General features: G+C 45.0%; 1 protein-coding gene across 1 annotated transcript in view; it reads right to left on the bottom strand.

The window, feature by feature from the left end:
- RAB31 (RAB31, member RAS oncogene family) overlaps positions 1-26403 on the bottom strand; it is a gene marked incomplete at its 5' end in the record, with an annotated part of 62987 nt that extends 36584 nt beyond the window's left edge. Inside the window, one exon of the mRNA XM_084260861.1 lies at positions 26365-26403. Within this exon, the coding sequence (XP_084116987.1) occupies positions 26365-26403 (39 nt within the window). The remainder of the gene's footprint in view (positions 1-26364) is intronic.
- Between the last annotated feature and the right edge of the window lie 220 nt (positions 26404-26623).

The following is a 26623-nucleotide window of genomic DNA, read 5'->3' as shown; positions in this document are numbered from 1 at the left end:
TGAAACTGAGGATCTAATTGTTATTCCAGATATCAAACATTGTGGAGAAGGCGGAACGGCCACCCACTGGGTGCAAGGAATTACGTTTCCTTCTTGTGGGGACAGTATCTGTCCCTGCATTTGAAACTTGGCAGTGACCCCCACTTGGCAGTGACCCCCCGGTGATGCTTTGGTTTCGTGTACTTCCTTCAGCTCCCTTGACAGGTCACTCAGAAGGGCAACTGCAATTACAGTTCCTCAGGAAGAGAAGCCCCGTCTCTGGTTGGGACATGACACCCACAAGAGCAGACTGAAGGTTAGCTCATTTTCTTAGAAGCTCCTACTTCTCCATCTCGCACTCCGTGGATCTTAGTAAAGTTGCATGCTAACATTAAGTGAACTTTAAAAGCTTTGGCTGCCTTTGCATCTCTCACGATGAGCATGGCTAAATAGCTTAAAGGTGTTCTCACACTTTGTTCCCAGGGTTGCTTGGACACCATACAGAGAGAGTTAAATTTACCCCTGGTGTAACTCCAGTGAAACCAATGGACCACAAATGAGCCTGTCTTTAGGACGACCACTGCTGTGGCCAGCAGCTGGTGCTTTCCAGGAGCCAGGCGAGTTATTGCACAAGGGGTTCAGAAGAAAGAAGCATTCCCAGCTTCTGTTTTGTTGCCTGGAGGATATAAGCAGCAGGCAACCAGAATGCAATTAGAGCACAGAGGGGAAGGTAGTAAAAAAGAAGAAAACTTCCTACTTAAGGCGGTGATTATCATTCCATCGTGGGATTTAAAACTGTTTAGACAATTTTCAGTCCCTGTTCCCATACTCACACCCATCAAATCAGACACTCACCTGCCTGAAAACAAAGCAAATCGTGGTGTATGAAAATTACACGACCTGAAAATTTAGGAGAAATCTTTTACCACTACTCAGACCTGATCTTTACCGACAACGTGGAACCATCTTTCAGGTCAATCCTACAGAAGTCAAGGAAAGCATGCTCAAAGAAGTAGAAAAGTCATTCACTTCTCAGCAATGGATTTAATTAAATCTCCTTGCTAAGGCTGTACAAAGCTTTTCTGCTGCCATCTGCTCCATCTTTGCTCTATGGTCTTCCTCTACATACATCCATTTTTCTAACAACTGATGGGGATGATTATCCTTGGTTTGTTCCTTTTTCTTCAAAGGATTATAAGAGATTTGTCAAGCCACGTAGCTGGGTAACAATCATGCATACAGATTACTTCTTTTTTCAGTTCTCAAAGTTCTTATTTTCAACAGCTTTCTACACCCTCTAATCCATATTTTTGTTTATTTTATTCCATGCTGGTATACAGGTAAATACACCAAGGAAAAAAGAATTCAGCTGATGTAAAAGCCCACAGTGGTATTGAGCTGAGTGATCTGGCCAGGTTTCCAAAACTGAGAACATGGGTCCTCAGGAGTTATGTTGCACTTTAAGCAACAGATCCTGCAATTCTTCAGAAAATGCCTTACCCATGGAAAATCCAAGGGCTTCGGCACTACCCTAATTGACTCATCACAACCAAGAGTATACCACTTCATGAAAGGAGTGGCAAGAAAGGAAAAAAATATAAAATAATTATTCTAAATCAAGATGTTCATGATGCATTTGATGAGTCACTCATGGGACCAACTGCATGTTTTGCTCTTGTCCTTTCTTCTCCATAAATCTCATAGCAGATTCACAACACGTCAGTCATAAACTGCTTTGTACTGAGATAAGCAAAAGGGGTGGGAAAGAAGGAAGGAAGGAAGGAAAGGAGTAGAAATGCAATCCACAGTAAGTGAACCACTGTTAGTTCACCAGAAGAAGTAGCTACAACTTCAGAACCTCCCACTGATCCACAAAATGGATATGGAAATCTGAAGCTGTATCAGATGTTCCTGATAATGTAAGCATGACCAACTCCTGATTTTTTACCATTTAACCCTGAAAAGACAATCTCCATGCCTCCAAAATCCCTTACCCATGGATCTAGGCACAGAAGAGCACCAGCAGCATGCCACAAAACCCAGTGCTTCCACTCACACTCCTGCTCACAGGGAACCACCCCACTTAGCTCTTTTCAGCTCACATTACTGCAAAGGAGATGGGACCATATTTCAAACCAGTAGAATTACAGGATGCTGGCAACTAATTTGTAGGCTAACAGCAACTGAGCTGCTGATTTCTTCTGGCTGATTTGCAGCAGCATAGAGGAAGATTTAAAAGATTTAAAATAAGATGGGGGCTGGGGGGAAAGCAAGCAGAAGTTCACTATGAGCAATATATTCAAAAAGAAAAGTATTTTCCCATTACAAATAGGCAGCACATCCACCATTCCAGATGTGTGCATCCTGGCAGAAGAAAAAAAGATGCAGAAAAATTTAGATCTTTAATTTAAATCTGGAAACCTCACTTATACCTTTGCACAACCATAGGGCTCAGTCTTCCAAGCACTTTTCCAAATGGAATGTTACTCTACTACCCTGTAAACACATCCTGATTGGGATGTTAGTCTTTAGCCTTGATATTAAAACTGCTTTTAATAGATACAGATGGGTCAAGACCTGTTGTGCTGAGCAAACTAAACTCTTCATGCAAATTCTTTCTACATCTGAAATGGAATAAATGTTGAATTCACAAAAAAAAAATCCACATATATTATGACTGATGACTAAACAGCAGCCCTATAATTATGCATAGTGCTGCAACAGCTATTTTATTCTTGACTACGCAGAATCTTTCTGAGCTGTGTTAACACAGGGGGCTTTTAAAATATATGTAAAATTAGATAAACCATGCAAAGATCCTTTTATTGCTCTAGAATTTTAAAAATGCTAATAAAACAAGAATACTAGGTGGCATTTCACATGAAAAAATGATGTGCTAAGAACAAACATACTGAAGAAACCGCCTTCCGTACTCCCACTTGCAAAGTAAGAAGAAGAAAAAATAAAAAAAAAAGAACATCTGGTTTAAAATCTACCACAAATCTCATGACTAACTTCCCATTTTAGCTTTAAAAGAGGGTTGAGATACCCTGGAGACGAGTGCCAAAAAAATCTGCACTGAAGAATAAAGGAGAACTGATCTTTATAAAATAGGGATCCAACACACAGCTCCTTTGGAAGGATCAACTTAGACAAAGCCAGGACTCAATCCATGGTATTTGTGTATATTTTAACAAATGAAAAATACCTGTCCCTCCAAAGCATTTTTTTTAATAGCCAGGATTCATTGAGACATGATCTACAGGCAGAGTTCTCATTGAAACTGGCTGGCTTTAACGTGAGTTAGTCTTACATATCAGAAGGATGATCATGCTCCAGCAACCTGGAGGGTATTAATGCCAGGTGCTCAAAAAAAGCAGGTAACGTAGATGCTGTTTCAACAACATGAAAAACACTTGGAAGCAACAACTCTCTGTCCTTTCCCGTAAGCAAGAAACCGATCCCAAGGCTCACATCTAAACTCAACAGGGGTTCTCTGCACCTCGAGGTATCTGCCTCTCAGAGCCACCTGGGGCTGAGGATCCTCAGAAGCTTCCTTGCTAACCAGCCTAATGGCAGAGTCACCATGAGCATTTGGCAGCTCAGGCCTTCTTCTGAGGATTCCTGGTGAAGAGAAGATGACTGCGACTGATGCCATCAGGGTTAATTTAATGCAACCCCTCAGCAGCTTCTCGTGGTGTAGCTTCTCCATCAGGCACATTGCTGGAATTGAAAAGCCAAATTCCAGGCAGAAGGCAATACTGGTGCTTACCAGCAAGCTGTCTGGAAGCTTTCTCAAGACAGGTTAGTATCCAGAAGTGCAGTAAGAGCACACAACAAAACCAACTGCATTCAAAATTGGCTCATTAATGATCTTATCAGTGCACCTTCCAGTGGGATCATGCTGCCTTGTACAATCTTTCAGACACAGACAGAGCAGGGAAGGGAAGGAAAGAAAGAAAAAAAACACAAAAAAGGACAAAAAACCAGGAAAAAAAGGCTTAATCAAACATACAGAACAAGGGTACAGTCCAAAAGCTGTCCCACTCCTCTCCTGGAAGAGGATCTGCTCAGAGAGGAAGCTGGCTCTTCCCGATTATTGAAAGAAGCAGTTCCTGGCTCCCTGTCACATATTCATGCCACCGGACAAACTCCTTGGCTGACTCATTACTAACTGAAAAATAACAGAGGAGCCAGTTTATGCTCAAGATTTCCTAAGCTAAATTGTCCTCTTTGTTACGTCGATTTGACTCCTGCCAGTGCTACAGCAGATAGGAAGGAGAGATACTTGCCCAGTGCAGAACTTTTATTGCTGGAGTAATTAAGATGTAGAGATGAAAACATTTGAATTAGTATGAAGTTGCCAAAATGGAGAAAACTGCCCTTTATCATCAACGCACTTAATATTTCAATTGCCAAAAGGCACTCAAAATCTCTGCAACTGGAGGGGCAAATCTGAGATAGGAAAACAGGGTTTAAAATTTAAAGGAAGAAAAATAATCAATGAGCCTTACAAAAACTGCAAATGCAGAGAGACCTTTCATTCTAGCAGCTCTGCAAAGCGCAGCTGGTTTTCACTTGGCAGTTCAGCTTCTGCACATTAAAATAGCCGTTCTTTTCACTGTCAGAATTGGCCACGCTTTGGTTTCTGATTTACAGCTGAATCCCCCTGGCCCATGCCCATTACCCTCAGCAGGGCTTTGATGGAATTTGAAAACTCGCAGGGGTGTAATCACATGGCAGCACTGCTAGATGGCTAGCGTTTTATTAGCGATCATCAAACAGATCACTAGGCCTGCACTGTAAAGTATCACTGGGCTTTTGTGGAACAGTATGCTCGGCTCTGGTCACGCCTGGTGTCTAGGAGGAATGTCACTCCTTGGGCAAGGGCTGGCATGCAGCCCTGAGATATCCAACCTGCGTCTCTGATGCTTCCAGAGATGCCAGTCCTTCACCCGAAGGCACGTGATGTGGTAAGGCTTAGCACAGGACTATGGCTGCCTATTAAATTCCAACGTGAGGCAAAAAAGCAACGAGCTGAACAACAAAATAAAGCTTTGCAGCCTGCAGCCTGCATGAGTTCTCTATGCCTGCCATTAACATTTTAATCGTTACTCAGCCGATCGGATGCAGGCAGCATTGCAATACTTTCCATGTCTTACTAATCCAGTTACAGCTGCTCTGGAAGGCTATGGCAGGCAGCTTGAAGAGCATCTGAAACCGGCTTTGGATTTTTATCAACTGTATGAACATACAAGGAAGAGTTATGCACAACAGACTCCTGATCACAGTTTCCAAGGGCAGTATTTTAATCCAAGAATCGCTCTACCCAATAAACTTTTGCTAACCTTAAACACATCCTTTGTCCTTCCCTGTATTTGGGTATCACTTACCAGTGTCTGAAGACACTGCTGTAAGGAGAAATACCTTTCAGGAGACCTGGGTTCAAAGACACCCCTGGGACTGAACCGAATCAGCCAAGTGCCAGGCTTCTCCCAGTGAAAACACAGTGTCTAGGACGAGCTGCAAATAGCTTCTCTCTGTATTCAGCTTTTCCATCTGCAAGACCTATCAAGTGAGCAGACCCCACCACTGCACAAGCACACAGACGAAAATACAAGAGCAGCCCTCAGACTACCACTTCGGCTCTCGTCTGTTGGTGACATCTTCTTCACCCACACAAAACTGCCTTCAGCCCGAACCAGTGGGACGCAGGCTGAGGTGCTCTGAAGCCTCGCTTCTGCCATCAGAAGAATACACACCTCATTCAGGACAGAAATAATCTTTGTAAATCCCAGGTTTTGCTACAGCCCTGTACAATGAGAAACAGATTATTTCCCCCACGAGCAAGATGATTCTTTGAGAAAATCCTTTTCATATTGATTTGCTGGGATACCCTTTCCAGAGCTACAGAACTGACCCAGGGGCACACCTGCTTCCCAGAGAGGCCCTCTACGAAATGACAGTTTCTTGTGCTTTTCCTCCTTATCACCACCATGTTAAATCATTTCATTTTCTTCATTACCAAGCCTGGCAGTGTAATTCTGTAACAAGAGCTCCAAATAACATCAGACATGGCCTTATGCCACCAGTGATGTACTAAGACCTCAAGGATATGCATTGGAACCAGAGTTGGCCTCCATGAGCATCAACGTGCTATCACACACTTTCTGAAGTGAAGGGTACTTGCCAAACAGCGATGCTCCCACTAGATACTGGAACCAAGTTCCCCAAGATCCCAGCACAAACAAACACACAGATCTCGATGCAACTGTGGTTTTAGGGGGAGAATTATTCTTCAGTGTCTCACTTCTCCAGTAGGAACCACTACAATTCTGGTCATCTGTCCGTGTATGAACCTTACAAGAATATCACAGTCCACATTTGTTGCATGCCCTTCTTTAAAACTCATAATACATGGTAATATTGGTATCTTTTAAGTCAGTTGGTATATTGCTCATGTAACATTAGGATGGTCTGTGTCAATTTTCCCACAGTCAAACACCTTACACATAACTTCTAATTGCTAGTGTAATTTCAGCCTAATGTCAGTGTTGCACAGCACGAATTAGCTGCAGAAAAAGGCTTTTTCCTATGGTGCACGTTAGAACTGACTTAACTCTAATTCCCTCTACATGCAGGAAGTACACTGCTTGTTCTCAGGGACGTTTTTCTACCCCCAACCAGCTCAGTCCCGTTGTATCAGAATACAATCCTTCCTCCCAGGGTTAGAAAGGCTGCATTCGGCAAAGGGATTCTTGGCTTTATCGTGCTCAGCTTGCTAGCTGTTAAATGAAAATAATAATTACTTGAATTTACCTTGCAACACCATTATGAGGATTTAAGTCAGTGATAGTTGTAAAGTGTTCAGGCAGTACGGTGACAAAGAACCCTTTAAGTGCCTTGAGAGACAGCCAAGTGCTGAGTTCATTTGTTTGGTATTTATATACATCTTCAATACCACCTGTATATTCTTAATGGCTATTTTTTCCACTCTCATAGGAAAAAAAAAAGCCCTTCCCCACCCCAGTCTGCAACATTAGTTATGATCTCCACCTATCTACTTCTGTCAAACATGCCCAGATACCCAAATCAACCCCACAGCCTCGCCACAGACAAAATACAAAAGGAAACATAGATGGCAAAAGCACTTTATCATCCTATCAAGCAATGTGCTTGGCCAGAGACAAGAGAGACGGAAGAGCAGCTTCCTTGAAGACCAGCAAATGTCTGTATAGTAGCTAATGTTAACAGCAAAATCACTTTCCTAGAGACAGAAAGGCCAGAGCCAGAACACAGGCCTTTATATACTTAATACTATATGAAACCAACATCTCTCCTAGTTTCCAAGATATGTGGCATTATCCTGCTAACATAACTAGGGTCCAATCTCAAGCTCTTCATGCTGAGTTGAAGGCATGGAGCGTCACAGCCCGAAGAGCTTCAAGATGAGTGGATCATCTGTATCTTCCCTCCTTTCTTCCCCAAATACTTATTTTTTAAAAGGATTCACACAAAGTGGCCTCCCTAGTCTGGCACCCCACTAATTTCAGCTGAAGATCTGAACCCTTGTGTCAAAGGTTTCTCCAAATATGGGGACTTGAGAGAAAAAACATTATCACCTTGAAAGAAGGCAAGAAAGATAACCCCATCAGAAAGGGAGCTATCTATCTTTCTTTTGTACACAGCCAAGTGACTGACAGGGTATTAAATCAGCAGTACGGAACAAATCCTTGTTTTACACTGCACTAGCAATGGGTGGCAGGATTACCAGGCAGCTAAAACTATCTACTATCCAAGAAATCACAAAGTGGCCCATGTGGCTGCTGCACATTTTCTCACCCAGAGCTTACAAACCACGCTGCTCTTCCATGATCCGCCAACTCTTCTTTTTGTGTGCAAAGTTGGCATGGGAATATAAAGCAACATTTATTTATGAGATGAGAAGCTCCAGAGGGAAAGAGAGAACAAAGAAGGTTCCTTCAAAGCTGTTCTTTAAAGTAACTCCAATGAAGAATAAATAAATAAATAAATAAACTAATACAGGTATAAGGCAAAACAGAAACACGACTGATGAAGAACACATAGCTTGTGGTGGGCAGTACTCCAGCTACCTCAGCTTCTTGCTCTTCAACATAACCCAAGAACACCACCACCATAGAACATATATTTAAAAAGAACAAGAAATTAACATCACAGCCAAACTAGCCCCAGAATGCCAGATTTCATAATTTTTAAAGTTCATCTACTTTGGTAAAATAAACCTCCCAAATCCATACACTAATTCAAATATATATGCTTCATCAGCACATCCTATTGCACAGCATGCAAGCTAAGCACACTGCCATGCTAGCATGAGTGTGGGCAGCAAAGTTAAGAGTCTTCAATCATTATTAACATTATTTAGAAACTGCTTCCCCACATCAAACTTCCAGCTAATTCTCTGTGTCTTTTCTTCCACATTTCTTCCCCCTCTGCACACAAGTTACCAACTTCAGAGCAGTAGCTGAACTGCAGAGAGAAATGGAGGACTTTAAACTAAAATCAAAGAGCAGAATCGCAGTCAATCAATTTCTTATGCCCTTGATAGCATGCGGTATGGGCAGCTGCAGGGGAAGAAGTGCTTAGCTGGGTGAAAAGGAAAACAGGAACTTGGGGTTTATTTGCATTTCTTCATCTGAAATTGTGGCTTTTGGGGGCATTGGGTGTTCACTTAAGATGCTGAACTTCTGTTTTGAGCCGTCTCTACAGTTTTAAGGGAAAGCATGATGTCTATAAAAAGCAGCTGTGAATAAGGTGGTATCAATTTGGCTGACTAGTAAGGTGAGAGGCAAAACAAAAGTTGCACATTTCAGGGACCAGTCCCACATACACCCACACAAATCTCCTTTGGAGTAGTAGCAGATGCAAAAAAATCTGCAAAAAACCCCCCCACTGGGTGGGGGGGACCCAACAGTGCAAAGTCTGAGGTCATCCTTAGTGAGACTTACTCAGTAAAGAGGCATTCAAGTACAACAGTGTGGTCACAAGCTGCGTAGAAGCAGTCCAGTCTTTCTGGGACCTCAAGTGTTCAACAAGGCGCTGGCTGATTAAGTCACAGGGAACAAGGTTACCTCAAAAAAAATGACTCAAAACTGAACGCATAGCAAGCAGCAAGAGCCCTCACTACTCGACAGAGCTGCCCACCAAAGAAAGCTCCATCACAAAACCAAACCCGGTTGAAACCCTTCTCCAAGGGCTGGACCCTGCTGCAATGCAAAGGAGGGCATTTCATTGGGAAATAGCACCACCTGGTGACTCCTGGTACTGAGGCAGAAGAAAACGGTCAACATGGAGATAATGGGATGGGAGGAAAGGAGAAAGGAGCACCGGCTAAAAAGCTCAAGCGAGTTGGGAACCAAGAAGCTGGTTAAGGAGGGAAAGAGGATCGCATGATGGAGTTACAAGAACTATACAGGTGGGTGTCGTGGTTTAGCCCCAGCCAGCAGCTAAGCACCACACAGCTGCTCGCTCACTTTGGGATGGGCCAGAACATTGGAAGGGTAAAAGTGAGAAAACTCATGGGTTGAGATAAAGGCAGTCTAATAGGTAAGGCAAAAGCTGTGCACGCAAAGCAAAACCAAGGAATTAATTCCCCATTTCCCATGGGTACGCAGAAGTGCAGCCATCCCCAGGAAAGCAGCTCTCTATTATGTCTAACAGCTACTTGGGAAGACAAATGCCATTACTCTGACAGTTGCTCCTCCATCCTTCCTTTTACCCAGGCCCCTTATATGATGAGCATGATGTCATATGGTATCGGATATCCCTCTGGTCAGTTGGGGTCAGTTGTCCTGGCTGTGTCCTCTCCCGACTCCTTGCACACCCCCAGCTCACTCGCTGGTGGGGTAAGGTGAGAAGCAGTGAAGACCATGTCTCTGTATAAGCACTGCTCAGCAGTAACAAAAACATCTCTTTATCACAAAACCACCTCTACAACACTGTTTTCAGCACAAATCCAAATCTCTACAGTGGGTACTATGAGACAATTAACTATCTCACCTGAAACCAGAACAGTGGGACAGATGGAGATGGAAAGAAGAGTGCCTGAGCACCTCCCCTTGGAAATAGGGGCATCTCCTCTGCTATAACCACCTTGGGAGTCCTGTGTGACAAGGAGTGGCGTGAAAGCAGCAAAGGCAGCTGCAAAGGGATGCCAATATCCCCCACACAAACCACTGTACTAATGAACGAAGAAAGGGAAACAAGCCAAAAGTACAGTATCAGCAATGTTGTACACCACAGAGGGATTTTTGGGGCATTCATTTTTAAGGATATCTATAGCAGTGGCATTTCATAGTTACTACCACCCAAACAAGAATCATACCCCCAAATGCCTTCTACTGATCATTGAATCATAGCATCCTCTTGACCAAGGCATAACACAGACCTGTAGGTAAACCTACCCTGCCAGATGCCCTGTAAGTGATAAGGAAATGTATTATCTCACACTCCCTGCTGTGGTCTCCCACCACCCCAGTTCATCTTAATGACCTCTCCCTGTTACTGGTTTGCTGATTTCCCATCTGAGCAGCACCAAACACTTCAATATGACCAATGCTATATTCACCACTTCATTTTTCAGGTGAGGAGAAACAAGAGCCCCAGTTTACCATAGGAAAATTCCTACTGTGGTGCCACAGATGGGGTCATGGTCACCACTCACTGCCCCCACCTCCAATCCCACCAAACTAGGAACCAAGAGCAAATTTAGCAGATCTCTCCAGCATGTGAAACTTCACCAGGAAGGAGCTAAACAAAGCCAATGTAAAGCAAATAAAAATTGCAAGTCCTGCTTTAATGCCTATGAAATTTTACCAAGCAATATCTGATTTTGGAAACTCAAATGCTCAGGGTTTATTTTCTGGACAAACTTGGGAGACCTTTTAACATCTGCACACTTTTTTTTATACTTTTCCTACTGACACAAAAACATGCACGTAGTCTACTTGTCATGCTCTTCACACAAATTGCTATTTAAACTACAGTAAAAATCTGTGTGAATAGTATCTGCTTAAGAATCCTGATAACTGGCCCTGAACTTGAAAAATTAAGTAAGGGTGAAAAATTAAGTAAGGGATAAGTGTAAGGAAGTAACTTAGAAGTCATTGCACCCCACATTGTCAGTGATAATGTACATTGATTCCAGGGGCTGTTATCTCCATGGGCCATATGCGCACACCAGCACAACAATCTGGTTAGGTATCATTCGTTACCATTGTGCAATGCAGTGATCAGGGACACTAAATTCAATTTTCAGACTAAATACATAAATAACCTGAGGCTTTCATAGTTCAGTAAACACGTTAGGCAACACAATCCTGACAAATGTTGCTTTTGAGTACAGTTTGGCAGCAAAAAATTGGGATAAACAATTCTGCGTTATTCTTTCCAAACCAAATTCTTTTTCTTAGTGAACCTTCCCCACATATGGTTGTAGCAGCTGAAACTTTCAAAATAATTGTATGACAAAGAGGTAATCTTTGACCTGAATTGCTGTGTGACACAAGGTTCTCTTTTTACCCCAACACACTGTGTCTTCCAATGTCAAATCCTGTCATTAGGGGGGCATAATTTCAAAGCACTGACTTGCCAGTGCCACTTACTAAATAGCAAGGAAAAAAAAACCCAATTTGATACACATGTCCACTCACAAAAGATATTAAAAATTTTCCAGCCAGTCTGGAATTGATAATCTGATCCAAACTTCACAGGTACATGTTACAGGTTGCCTACAAATCCCAGCCTGGATAAAACTCCTTGGTTTTCAGCTCAGACGCACAAAGTCATTTTCTTTCATTAAAAGAAGGCAGAGGCTCTTACGCAATCAACTGTACACATGTCAACTAGGTACAGCAAGAGGAAATGGCTCTTGCTGCTCCGTTTACTATTTCAGTAATAGGAAACTTGTCCAGCGGTTGCCTGGAAAATTTGTAAAACGCCTGAATTACCTTCAAATTTACTCTTCCAAGCTCAGTAAGCAACTCAATTCAATGTTCAGACAATCCTCTCTGCCTCACCTGCAACTTATTATTGCATTTCATACCAAAGAGGAAGAAAAACCCCACATAAGTTCTGAGTGCCAACTGAAACACCAGTTGAAAGCTTCAGTCCTGGAGAAAAGAAAGCCTGATCTTTTCCCTCTTGCTGCAACAGGCAGCAGAGAGGAAGGAGGCAGAGTTTCAGAGGGCAGCTATATAAAGACATTTGCCCTGACAAATGGGGAGCAGCCTCGCGGCTCCAGGTATTTGCTCTGAACTAGAAAAGCCCTAATTCAGAGTATGTCACCAACCAACAACCAGATGCAAAAAAACTCTTCCCTGCCTTTCCCTTGGCTGCCCAGAAACCCTGAGTGGTTCAGGAAATGCCACACTGTATGGGACAGGCACTAAGGACTGCATTGGTGATTTTATCACCAAAAGCTCTCCCTTTGCTTATCAGTTCCTTTTTAACTGATTCAATAACATGTACAATCAGCAGTCCCTGATGACCACTGAATGTTTGAGGCAGTCTCCTTTTATCAGCAGCCTAAAGGTTCGGCCAGCTGCCAACAGCATCTTCTTCACTTATGCTGCCCTTACCAGGCCACCCCACAGTCTGGAAACCTGCATTCATTACCCTTCCAGGCATGTTAAAACATGTCTTTCCCCTGCCCCAGGGCATCAGGGGAAGGGAGTGAGCTGAGATTTACTGGAATTTGCCAATATTTGTTATCTACAATTAACTGTAGATAACATGTAGGGGTAGATAATGTACATCTATGTGGACACTGAAAGGCATCAAGGAGAGGTCAAAAATCCTTGAAACTGACAGTTTTTATTTCCTGAATTGATGGACAAGACTGGAAAGGGACAACCACAGAGTCACAGAATTTTAGGGGTTGGAAGGGACCTCCAAGGATCATTGAGTCCAACTGCCCTGCCAAAGCGGGTTCCCTAGGGAAAGAAAAAAACCCAAAACCCCAGAAGTTTGCATAAACATAAATCCACATTCAGAATTTTTTTCACCAAACTAGCATATTTCATTAACTTAGATTAATAGTGAATTCATGCTCATTTCACCTATTGCCAGGATCTGAAATTCTCCCTAATAACAGCAAACATCACTTATTTTAAACAGTGCCATATAAGGACCCACCTAGTGCTTTCCCCTCTGTCCTCCATGTGAGTAATCAGGAGAGATAAGACAAGCAGGGGATAATAAAGCCCAGGGCTGAGGGGTCTTTTCATCTGTGGATTTACTGTGCGCTGCTGCAGCCGAACCGAGAGTAAAGTTATCTGCACTGAACAGGCGCAGGAGGGGAAGACACTATCACTGTGAGGCTGTATCCCTTCAACAGCTGCCTTCTCAAATGTTTTTACCTCCTGTTGATTCCAGGGGGAATGAAACTCAGCAGCTCCTCGAGTTGGTACCACTAGTGCCAGGGGATTCAACTTCTTAGGGAAGAACCCTTTAAATGAACAGGAGAAGATTCTGTTGCTGTCATTGTTAGAGGCACCTTTCTCTCACCACCATAAAAATAACCAAGAAATAATTATCTAACTTATAACTGACTCTCAGAAGAAACTCTGGAATTGCCTGGCCAAATTTTTTCCTCATCTTCACCCAGAAATAGAAATCCAGAAATGGTCCAAAAGTGTATAGACTTTGCAAACATCAACTGAAAACACGCTGGGAACACTTTGAATGGTGATGCTAACCATGAAGTTTAATACATTCAAAGGCATCTCCTCAAGGGACAAGAAGGATTTGATCTTTCCATCCAAAGCAGGAGGAAACTGAGCCACACAGAGGGCAGGCTGTTTGGGTGCTAAGCATGCTTTCTCTGCTGCAGCCTGAGAGCTTGGGATCATGTGGGAATGAGTCCAAAGCTCCTGCAGATCCAAGACACAGCAGAACAAAAGGCATGGGGATTTTGGACAGTATCTCAAGTGGCCCATGAGATCCTACCAGACTCTCCCCTTTGGTTACCAGATCTGCAACAGTGTTCTTGACTGGTCAAAAGATAGAGCTTAATTTAATGGAATGTAAACAACAATTCTGTAAGTTTACCTGGACAACAGTGTTTTGAAACATAAACAGCACAATGCTAAAACAAAGTTACAAATTTAAAATTAAAAAAAAAAAAAAGGAAGAAAAAAATTTTTAAAAAAGGAAATGGAAGGCTAAACCCAAGGGAAGGTGGCGGGGTTTTTCCACCCCACCTTATTATTTTGTATGTATTACTCCCTTAACTGGTTTGGTATGTGTGGTTTTCTGTTTCCTTATTCTCAGCTTCTCTGTCCTGTGCTCCTGCTCTGGCTTCACCCACTATGTTCCTCATTTCTTCCTACCAGTCCCCCACATCACTCCTCTAATGCTTTTCTTTGCTCCCTCAGTTTCGGCCCCCCACTTCCTCCAAATCTCCTCTACACCAACTTTCACACCTTTTTTCCCTACTGGTCATCAGCTGAACTATTTCTGATGAACTTCGGAGGCTGCAGGGCTGCCACTCTACTTCAGACAAACTTTTAAAATTTGGACTTATTCTACAGTTGCCAAAGGTTCCTTCTCTCTCCACACCAGCCTGAAGGAGATGGCAAACCTGGCCACAAAACTCTGGATCAAATTAGTTACCTGACCAAATAAACACCATCTCAAACAAACCTATCAGTTGCTAAAAACCAAGCAGAGGTAAACTTTATCTGCTTTTAATGTTAAATGACAGGGATTGCTCAAGAGCTGCGTTATCTCAAATACTTAATTTACATAAACTTTTGATCTTTGTCATCTGCACAGCACCGTATTCAGCTGTGTATTAAAGTAGAAGATGAGCTTTAAGCTTGGGATTCCATATAGCCCATTCAGCACAGGCTGAATGATGCACCCCCGATACACTGTTGAAGCTGGATTATGCCACTACTTAGAATTAAAGGCACGCTTCAGTGACAGAACATAAATGCTGGTTGGAGATTATCTGGTTTTATACAAGTGCCACTTTTGTGACGTGAAACACACTCCAACTTTCTGTCTAACACCATGGGGTGCACGTGTTCTTTTCAAGCACACCACCAGGGAAAAAAAAATAATGAAAAACATCCAAGGGGGTAAGGGGGAAATACCAAAGGACAGAACAATTGACTCTCAAGACTATTTACACAAACTACACCTTGCTGCTGGAGTTGTAACAGTTGAAGACATTAAATGTGGGGGACAGTGCTTAAATCCTTCACTGACATTGAAGCAAGCTTAGGCAAAACCGAAGTCCAACTTTCCTTGAATTTTCAACACGAATGATACTGTCCAAAAAAAGAAAATGCTGACTTAAGGGATGAAATAAGAGAAAACCTCACCCATGGCACACTCAAGAACTGAATATCCTAAAAGCAACATTGTCCACATAGTATTGCAAAGGTTGGAGCCAGCATGGATTATGCACCATGAAGGCTGCCTGGCTGAAATGTAGTTGGAAGCTTCCTGTCCATATCAGCTTTGAGAAGAGATCTCGCAAGTGGTGATTTTATCACTCTTAAAATAGACCCATGTATATTTAGTATGCTATGGGGGGGATAAATAAATAGAGGTAATGAGTTTCATCTCAAATAAAGGGATTCAGCTCTTTCTCATTTCCCAAATCCCTCCAGGACTCAACCAACCACCAGATTTATCCAGCTGCAAAGTGGAAGTGTGCCCGTACAGACTGGTGGTGGTGTGTGTCAGTCAGAGGTATTTTTTTAAATTAACAAAGAGTGTCTTAAGCAAATAAACATAGTATTTGCTTCCACTGACTGCAGAAGCTGTGTGAGATTAAAATTGTGACTGTGCATGGACAAACACCTCAGATTTTTCAGTTGTAAAATGCTTCTAACTCCTAAACCACTAGCCATAGTTGCAATGTACTTTCTCCCTCTTAAATCAAGCAGGTATAAAGTTACTTAACGTCCCAAGAGTCAAACAGAGTCTTGACGTAACTCCACACTGCATTCAAGGGAATCTGTTGTGGTATGCTATTCACTTCAGCCTTTGGAAAGCCCAGTGATCCTACTACAGCTTCCCAGTGTTGGCATGCATCAGATGTTGACCGAGCACATAAGGATTCCTCCTCTGTCGCTGAATCCCCAGCATCAGCCTCACAAGCAAGAAATGGGCACGCTGGGAAGAACACGTACAACGGCAATCCTGGAGATAAGGCACCAGCTACTGATTGCAAGTGTAAGATGAAGAAGGTACTCCAGAGCTCACTGTATCTCGTGGGTGACAAGTAAGCATGGGAGGACATGCAAATGGCTTCAGACACATCCCATCGCTCAAAAGCACAGCCTTGCTGGTGAACATTCAGACCCCATCGACACTTACTCAGTGCTGTTTGCTACAGAACTAAATGAGCCAAAAATGATATAATTTTTTTCTTTCAAAATTAAACCTATTTTAGGAAACTCTCTATCTCACTTTGATTCTGTAGACAGGCTTTAAAGCAAAGGCAAATCTGCCTCATAGACCCCCTAACTGTGGGTGAATTCCTGCAAGAGGTGGGTTCTTAGCATTTTAAAAGACTGCCCTTGCAGTTTTTTATAGTCCCCTTCGGTTGCGGCTCGGCAGATGCTGCCGGGTCCAACCGGGACACCCGATGACGTCTGCAGCATCCTGTCGCTCTGCTGACAAAGGAGGAAACAGTAACTCAGGGACACAAAAGTATTTAGTAGCTGGATTTCATGCACATGCACTTCCACATGTTGCCCAAATAAGAACTTACTCTGTCCAAAACAAAAAGTACAAAAACCATAACTGCTCTACCCTCTCCTCCAAGAAATCCAAAAACCACACTCTAACCAGCATTTATGTTTAAAAATAGCCAGGAGAAAATAAAAAGCGTTTGTCCCACTGCCTGTTGTTCAGCTTCCACGAGCAGCCCTGCGAGGCTGGAGACTGTAAATCAAACCACTGGCATTTGCTTACACAAGGGCTGTGCTCCGGGCCGGCCTCCCATCCACCTCCGCTGGCGGCTTTCTAAAGCTTGGATTTGTCTTCTTGCGGTGGCGTTGGAAACAGCAAGCATTCATGGGAAGGGGGGAAAAGAGGTTTCAAAAGAAAGTTGAGATGTCTGCCCTTCCTGGCATCGTGCATGCTACAGTGAGATGAAACTTTAAAAAAGTGCCCTTCCCCCTTGACCCTTACACCATTACCCAGTCTCAACAAAGCAGGTAGAAGAAAAAACATCCCAGTGAGAACAAAAACATATTTTATTCTCACTAAAAACATATTTTATTCTCATTTTCTGCAGGCCCACGTGCCCCAAGATAGCTCTTGTGCACGAGCTGCCCCAAGGCTGCACACGCAAGGTGCTGAGGGGCATGACAAGGCCTCGACAAGGAGTTGAGCACTGAAGGTTTCCTTTGCCCTGCCCAAAAAATTGGGAGATGATCTAACCCATCGGTGTGATTAGCACTGTATGGACAAAGGATTTTTTTAAAATATTTTACAATGCAGCCAATTATCCAAAGGAAATGTGGGGGAAAAAAATAAACCTGCTTAAATCTAACATAAAGGTTAGTGGGCTAAGCAGTTAGAAATACCAGGCCAGGGGATCAGATGCTGGAGGCCAGCCGTGCTGAGAGGGATCTGAGGATCTTGGTCGACAGCAAGTTAAACATGAGCCAGCAGCATGCCCAGGCAGCCAGAGGGGTCAAAGGTATCCTGGTGTGCAACAAGCACGGCATTGCCAGCCAGTCTAGGGAGCTGATTGTCCTGCTTTACACTGTGCTGGTGTGGCCTCACCTTTAGTACTGCGTGCAGGTTTGGGTACCACAGTACAAGAGGGACACAAAAATATTGGAAAGCATCCAGAGGAGGGCAATGAGGATGGTGAAGGGTCTGGAGGGGAAGTCTTATGAGGAGAGGCTGAAGTCCCTTGGTTTGTTCAGCCTGGAGAAGAGGAGACTGTGGGGAGACCTCATTGCAGTCTATGGCTTCCTGAAGAGGGGGAGCGAAGGCGCAGGCGCCAATCTCTTCTCTTTGGCAACCAGTCACAGAACCTGAGGGAACAGCATGAAGCTGTCACAGGGGAGGTTTAGGCTGGATATCAGGAAGGGGTTCTTTACTGTGAGGGTGGTCAGGGACTGGAATAGGCTGCCCAGAGAAGTGGTCACAGCACTGAGCTTGACTGAGTTCAAGAAACATCAGGACAATGCACTCAGTCACATGCTCTGACTTGGCTGGCCCTGCGTGGAGCCAAGAGTTGGACTCAATGATCCTTATGGGTCCCTTCCAACTCAGGAGATTCTGTGATTCTGTGTAAACTAGATGGAAGAGACCAGGCTGCACACTAACTCATGGTGGCTTTCCAAGGCAAAATCCATCAAAGCCATGGATGGCTCACCCATGTCTTCATCTCACCCATGTCTTCATCTCACCCAAGCAGAAAGCTCCAAGGACACCAGAGCACCTACAACCATGCTCAGGGAGCTGTGTGCTACCCTATAGTCCTCTGTGCCAGCTGCCGTGGGGCTGGCTTGCCCACAGGGCAGCAGAGCTGGTGGGGAGCAGCTGAAGCCACAAGCCAGAGGAAGCAATCGTACTGAAAATCAGATCCTTGGTGTTTCCAGCTTTACCGATGAGCTCCATAAAGGAACCAGACCAACCCTGAGAAAGACTGATGGGCACACAATCTAATTTAGTCAGGGCACATGCATTTGTTGCCTTTGATGTCAGGACCCAGTAGACCAGATCAGATAAACCCTACCCATTTGCCAACCATCTTTTCCACCTGTTTTGGAGGGTACCTCTGGGTACCACACGTTGAGCATTCAGCTAGCCTCAGAAGCAGCTTCAGAAAAACACAAGCAGAGGAAGCCACAGATCTCCATGCAGAGGGGAGGACGACAGCAAAGAGGTCAAACCACAACTCCAATGATCTCATCTGAACAGGGATGCAGCCAGGAAATACATCATCAGTAACCGTCCCTGTAGGGTCTAACAGCCCTGAAGACCAGGCACATGGAATTTGGAAGACGGAGCAGACGGGAAGCAAAAGAAAAGGTGTCTGCTTGAGAAGAACCGGAGCAGAGCTGTGTCTCCAACATCCCCATAAATGCTTCTCTCAGCAAGAAGTCAGGTTGAGAAATTTCAGATGGAACACGTCTATCCAGCCTGTACATTTGCAGAGCCTACAGCATCCACTCAACCCAACACAAGCAAAGTTTACAGGCACTGTAATTTATAAACACTACCAGATGCAAAAGCCTTGCAGGGCCAGAGGCCTCCACCTGCAGCCAGCTCAGCTAATGCCCATTTTGCCACTTCCTTAAACTGCACTCGAACTGCAACACGCCCTATCAATAAGGCAAATCATCGCTTTAGAAGTAAGTCATACCATCAGCCAGGGTCTCAGAAAACATACTTTAAATGCAAATTAAAGATGGCTTTTTAATATGCCTTGCCATAAGCCTGTCTGATGATGAGGAGAGAGGGGTTTGGTTTTGCCCTGTGTGCTTCTTGCATGTGGAATTTCTGGTTGCTTCACAGTCTACTTCAGCACTACTTCACTGAGTAGGTCTGAAACTGCATTCATCCGTTTTAAAAGAAAAAAAGCCAAACCAAAAAAAAACCCGGAGTCTACTAGCCATTCAACTTCCTTATTTTCATAGTAAGAAAGAATTTACTTTCTTTCTCAGAACTACTGTAAAAATAGAAAAGAAGTTTCATAATTTCTCAGCCATTGCTAAGAAATCAAAATGAGGGACTCAAGCAAGGGGGGGTGGGAGGGCTGGGGAAACCTAAATGAAGAAAAACCCAAGCCTAGCACATGATAAACAAAAGAAATAAATACACTTTGAGAGACAGTAAAACTACAGCCTGCACATGATTTTGGGGTGATAGCCACAGGAGGGTCTCATTCAACGGGGAAGTTAAAAGCAGCATCTGTGACCCAAGAGTGGGTTATCTGTGGGTCAGGGCTGATAATGTGCAGTCCTTCCAGCAACAGGTACCAGCCACAGGGTTTTCTTTTGCTTCCCAGTTGATTAGTAATAACAAGCTTCCCCTTCTGAGGCTTTGCAGCTTCTGAAAGTAAAAACCTGCTCCATGTCCTGACTTTTGCTGCTTCAGAAATCCAATTTGGTTGTGCTGGTAGGAATAAAAGCAGAACATGGCCTCCACACTCATCTTTTCTTCGAAGGATGTTGTGGTCATAGCCCAGTGTTCTGGTTTTGTCTCAGATATATTTAATTTTCTTTTAGTAGCAGGTAGTAGTGCAGTGTTTCAGATTTAGGCTGAGAATGATATTGATAACACACAGATGTATTAGTTGTTGCTAAGTAGTGCTTTTCAACTTCTTGTGCCCAACCAGCTGGAGGTGCACAAGCAGCTGGGAGGGGATACGACCAGGACAGCTGACCCAAACTGGTCAAGGGGATATTCCATACCATATGACTTCATGCTCAGGATATAACTGGGGTGAGTTGTCCAGCTTGGGGATTGTTTCTCATGAATGGGCTAGGCACTGGTCAGCAGGTGGTGAGCAACTGCACTGTGTATCACTAGTTTTGTATATTATTATTTTCTGTTCCTTTGCTGTCCTGTTAATGTTTTTATCTCAATGCACAAGTTTTACTTTTTCCCCCTCAATTCTCTCTCCCATCCCACTGGGATTGGGGGAGTGAGCGAACAGCTGTGTGATGTTGACCTGCCAGCCGGGTTACAGCGCAACACGCAGTCTACTTACTTGCCTAACCAATTCCACCCAAAACATTTGGAAGATGTGAAAAAACAGCGAGGCCAAGGTCAATATGAAATCCTGAATTCTGTTAGATTCTGAGAAACTGTTTACCTATGTATTTAATGTCTACATTGCAAAAATCTGATTGTAGTCATTTAAATGTTTAACGAATGACTAGGAAAAGGCTAAGTTAGGCTTCTGGACATAGCTGTTTACTGACACAAGAGAAAAAGTATTTTTCACTTGCTATGTAACTGGATTTTTTTAATGCAATATTTAAAGAAATAAAAAAGAATAAAAATCACTGGTCCCGGTCTCCTTCAGTATCCTGGTAAACTCTTCCTTTGAATGGTCAAGCAGGGCAAGGGGGCATGGAAGGGCTATGCATGCCCAGTAAGTGCAAACTTCAGAGTATTCTTTACCAAGGAAGGACACAAGGAAAACTATTTCCCACAGAAATTAGGCATATGCAGTCACACTGATTGTGTGTCTGTCTGTCTGCCTTTCAGTTCCCCGTGAACCTAAAATCATTGTCTAGCTTTACACGTGATTTGATGTTTTGCTACAGTGCAAAGAAGTAAGTGGCTAGGACAGAGACAGGGATTAGGGCTCCCTTGGGGGAAAGGCTGCCACGATGAACACTTCACAGCAGTGACTCCACAAGAGGGACAGCCATGCAAACACACAGCTCAAAAACTTCTCTCATGGTAGAGCTACTTGTTTTCATAATAAACCACAAATAATTAGATGATGAAACATGGCGGGGAGGGAGGGGGATCACTTGTCAGTCACTCTTCTTTCAGACAGGTATTTTGTGGACAAAGTTTAGGGTGGCATACATTTATTCTATCAGTACAATTTTCTCCTTCTCACAACCACCTTTGTCCTCTGTACCACTTTCATCCCTCTTCATCTGTTTTAGGCTACAGCACCGCCGTTGTTGATGCCCACACAGCATCTGCCCCCGTGCAGTGATACTGTCTCAACCTGTAGAGCCCCTTGCACCGACCTAGTAAGAAGAAAGGTCCTTAACTGCTACAACCCATCCAGGGGTGCATTTTTGGTTTTAACAGCAGCACTCCTATTGGGTTGGGACATTTAGGCGCTAAGTAATGACAAACATTTTGGAGCCAAAATGAAGCTAAATTCTTGCCTTTTATAAATACTGACACAAACTAGAAGATTCTCAGTCATACCTGCTCGGTGTAATGGCCACCAAAAGAAGAGGAGTGGGTACTTTAGCTTTGCACTGAAAGGTGAGATGCGTGCATATGCTCTAATACAGGAATTTGTTCTCCATCCAATAGAATCCAGAGTTTTACATTGTCATGACATGACGTTAAGAAAACCAAAGAGATTTTCCTTTGTAAGAAAAACATTATATTCCCAATTACTTTTAATATCAAACTATTCTTAGCTCAATTCCACAGCCTGCACGTGCATGTGCCGCACACTGAGGTGCATGACATTATCAAAGGTAACAAGCTTCTCCAGGTTTAACCTCTACCTAGCAATTGGGATTCAGTTGTGGAGAAACTCTTGAGGAAATCTCCTTCTCCTCCACGGAGGAAATGCCACTCCTTTTACAAATGTAGGCTTACTAAGTCCAGACAGTATTTTTCAGACTACATGCTAGCAGAACACACGCCAGAAAGTGAGTTTTTATGAGCAAGAAAATGGAAATATAAACAGGGGTGTTAAGAAATGAAGTCTCAGGCGAGAAAGATGTAAGGACTATGTTTGGGAAGAACTTTTTACAGTAAGAGCGGTTGAAGTCTGGGACATAACCCTGGGGAGAAGATAAACCTTCATCATGAGTATTTTAGGAACTGGTGACACAAATGTATGTTTGGAAAGTTGTAAGGAGACCTTTAGGGACATGGAATGAGCTCTGAGCCTCTTCCAATCCTAACTACTTTGGTCCTGTGATGAACAGTCACAACATAAAAATGTAAGAAACAAAAACAAAAGGGAAGGAGTAATGGAGGTCAGTCACTTCAGATGGTACTTAGCAAGCCACCCCCTAAAGTCCCTCTGAAGGGCTGTCAAAGTTTCCTCAGGAAGTGACAAAGACAAGAAACTTTGCCTTAGTCCTAAACCTGGCAATCTCTTCTGCGGTTGCCACACGCAATTATGTCAGGACTTGGCAGGGAGTTGTAAATGGCTCCTCCAGCCTGCAGAAAGAAACCCTGGGGAGCCAAGGCACATGGCACTCCGCAGCCACAGCCAGATTAGGAAACCTGGCAGCTGCACACCCGGCCACGTTTCAGCACTGAAGCACAACACACCAGACCCCCTCTACCCCTCTCTCCTTCACCCCCTCAAGAAGGTGCCCACTCAGGACAGAAACACCATGCAAGTCAAACGGGAGCTGCACTTCGTTTCACTGGACAAACCGAGCTGCAGGTAGAACTTGCTCAGACCCAGATGCAGGTGGATTCTAACACAGCCACAACTGCTGTGAACAAACGGAACTGGACAGAGAGATGGGGAGAAGTCTGGGGAGGCAAGACAGGACTTGGTGTAGATGCTCAAGACAAACACCTTCCACGTGCAGATACCTCACGGCCCAGCAGCGATAATTTGCTGGGGGAAGTAATTTAGGAGCAGGCTTGAGGCCACTTACATGGCAACATACTCCAGAGAGTTATTAACGTTGCACCTCCTTAGCTCTTACACCTAAGGCAGCAAGGCACTGAATGATTAGGCAGGCATCCTGTTTCTGCCAGCCCACCAGCAAGCTGGAACCATCACTCCTCAAAGAGCACTGCCTTCTCAAATTCATGAATAACAGAGCTCTGCCATCAACAAAGCCTGCCTTCCACACTGACTCAGCCTAGCCTTGAGCTGCCCCAGGTTTCCTCTCCATCACTCTCTTGATGGTATCTCCTTCAACATCTACAAACCCCGTGACCCCCTTGTTGTGCACTACTCCAGGCTACTCCAAATTGCTCCCATTGCACCCACAGAGAGTTTTTAAAACCCCAGGATACTCTGGAAAAGGAGGAGGGGGAAGTGAAATGCAGATACCCAAAGCTCAGTTTTGCTACAATTATGCAAAAAAAAAAAAACAAAAAAAAAACCAACCCAACCAAAAACCAAAAACAACCCAACAGGCTGGGTTCCATCCTGGAAATGAAGGGTTACATCCAGGAGGTGATGACAACTTACACCCCAACTCTACTGCAATGGCTCCAGGACTTTGCCCTGAAGTACTGTGCTAGCTTATAGGGCTGGCAGCATGAAGCACAGCTCTGGTTTATCTGTTCTTCTCTCTCATGCTCCCATCAGGACCCTCTATGGCCTAAAGGGGTTCAGGGCTTGTGGAGAAACTGGCTTTGCAAGCGTTGCACCAGCTGCAGTTTTTCCTCACTGGGGAACTCTGAGCCAGCAGAAAGAACCCAAGCCCGGGCCCTTAGTGCAGCCAAGGGCCACAGAGGGCCAGTGATCTTCCTGTCTGATTTAGATGTGCAGCCTAGGACCTTGTTCAGAAGTGGAGAGGGATACAGGTTTACAAACTGATATAATCCCCATCTGGGACAAGGATAGGAACTTATCTTGGGACTTGGAGATGCCAGACCTGACTGATTATCAGGGGGATCTATTAGATACAATACAGACTAACCTACCAGGTCTAGGACCTGCTTCAAAGACACCTGTCAAGGTTTCTTTTGGTAGATCTGAAAATGTGCTTTTGAGTTGCCATCTGGCTTTCAAGCAGATTGGAAGATTAATGCCTGCAACTGTTCACACAGACAGCTACAGAGTTTCCCTGGTTCTGGAAATCTGTCTGAACTTCTCAAGGGCTTTTGCCATATGAAGGATTCCTCTCTTTTGGGAAAAGAGTGTCAACCTCCACTGTGACACGTCTATGATCAGAAATAGACAATTTTCTAGGATTATACCCTATTAAAACTTTGGAAGGAACATCTTGCTAACTACTAGGTGACTAGAACTACAGACACTTCCATCTTCTCAAGTGTTCCCACTGCCACCCTATCATTTTAATAAATCTACAGAGTAATTACACACTCCCAGTAACAGAGTGCTCCTTTATAGGTTTCTTTTCCTGTCTTAAAAGAAGTAAACAATTGCCTTGCAAAACCTCCAGGACATTTTAATGTTACAAAACAGTGATAAATAATGAGCAAGAGGAATGTCATTCCACAAGACACTTCATCTCTATAGAATGACAGGATTTTCTGCTGGCTAAGAAAAATAAAGACCATCCACGTTTTCTACCACAGACTCCTCAGGTTTGTAGAAAGCACATTTATTTTTGTTTCTGTGCCATTTCAGAAATTGAAGGCAGGAGTTCTAGCTGAGAAAGGAAGAATGGTCACTGCCAAATACTTTGGGTTGAACTCTCTAGTGCCCTGGCACCATGTCCTGACAGTGCCTCCATCCAGGACAAGGTACCCACTCCTGCTGGGGTGAGCGTCAATATAAATCAGAGAGAACCGGAGCGTCTGTATTCCATCGGGTTTTTAAATCCCCAAGTCACTCCTACCGCACGAAAGAGAATTCACTCTAAAACGCCTTCATTTACACGGCTTTTCCCGAATGCTTATGGAGATAGGGACCCACGAGCAGCCTAACTCGCCCTCTGCTAGTTTGAGAAGTTTGATTCAAGACCCGGGCAGCGATGCTCGGCGGCTGGTACCGGCCCACAGAGCTGGTGGCTCTGCCCTCCCAGCAGAGCCCGCAAGAACCGGGGCAGCGCTTCGCTGCGGGGGTCCCCGCGTGCGGGGCAGAGAGGGGGGCAGGCGGGGCAGAGGAGAGGGGGCAGGCGGGGCCAAACTGCCGAGCTAAGCACATTGTTGCTCCAGATGTGAAAACGCGCACGCTGGTTCGCCAAAAACCGAAAGGAGAAGGAGAAGCAACGGCAGAAAGGGCATTCCCGCAAGGAGCCGAGCGAAAAACAGCTCTGAATAAAAGGCAGGCGAGTGGTTAAACAAAGCACCGACGTAGCACATCGGTGCCGCGGGATCGAAGCGCCCCGGAGAAGAAGCCACCCGAAAATAGTGTCTGCTTCCATCCCCCCACCCCGTTTCGCTTCCCACCATTGTTGCCTGGGCCCGGTGAAGCCAGCGCCGCGAGTGACAAGACCCTAAAGCCTGCCTCGGGGATGGCGGGCAGAAAAACCCTCCCGGATCCCTTTCGGGACTCCCGATACCGGCGGGAGACCCGCCGCGGCGTCACCGCCCCCTCCCGCGGCCGGGGAGAGAGCCGGCTCTCCGGCGGCGACGCCCCCCGCTTGGGAAGGGCTGGACGGGGGGGGGAGGCATCCCCCCCCTCCCCCCCAAAGATAGCCCCTCACTTCCCCCCTCCCTTCCCCGTTAGGCCCTTCTCACTTTTTAAAAGTTAAAAACCAAGACAAAAACAAAACACCCGCCTCCACTAAAGCCTCCCACCGCCCCCCCGGAGGCCGGTGCGCGGCTGCCAAGTCTCGGCGTGGAGGAATTCACCGCGTCCGAGCTCCCCCGCCCGGGACGGGGAGACGCGGCGCCCTCCGAGAGTTAGAGGGGGGGGGGGGGGGGGGGGGAAGCTGAAGCGTTTCCCCTTTTTATCGACCATCCCAACCCCCTCAACCCCCACCTGCGAGGTGGGAAAGAAAGGGGGGAAGCGACCTCCCCGGCCCCCCCTCTACTCACTCCAAGCAGACACACTTTCAGCTCGCGTATCGCCATCATCTGCCCCGGGCCCGGCCGCTCCGCATCCCCCAACGCTCCGCCACGGTCGCTCCACACTGCTTCCCCCCCCCCCACGTCCCCGTCCACCTCCCGGGGCCGCCCCCGCAGCAGCCGCCGCCGCCGCCGGCGGTCACATGCGCACGGTGCCGGCCCCGCCTCGCCGCTGCAACGCTGCCCGCCCCCCGCCCCGGCTCCCCAGCGCCGCAAGTCCCGTCTGTGA

The sequence above is a fragment of the Gallinula chloropus genome, assembly GCF_964237585.1.
Source record: "Gallinula chloropus genome assembly, chromosome: 2".
Classification (NCBI taxonomy): domain Eukaryota; kingdom Metazoa; phylum Chordata; class Aves; order Gruiformes; family Rallidae; genus Gallinula; species Gallinula chloropus.
This window is presented reverse-complemented; position numbering and strand designations above follow the sequence as displayed.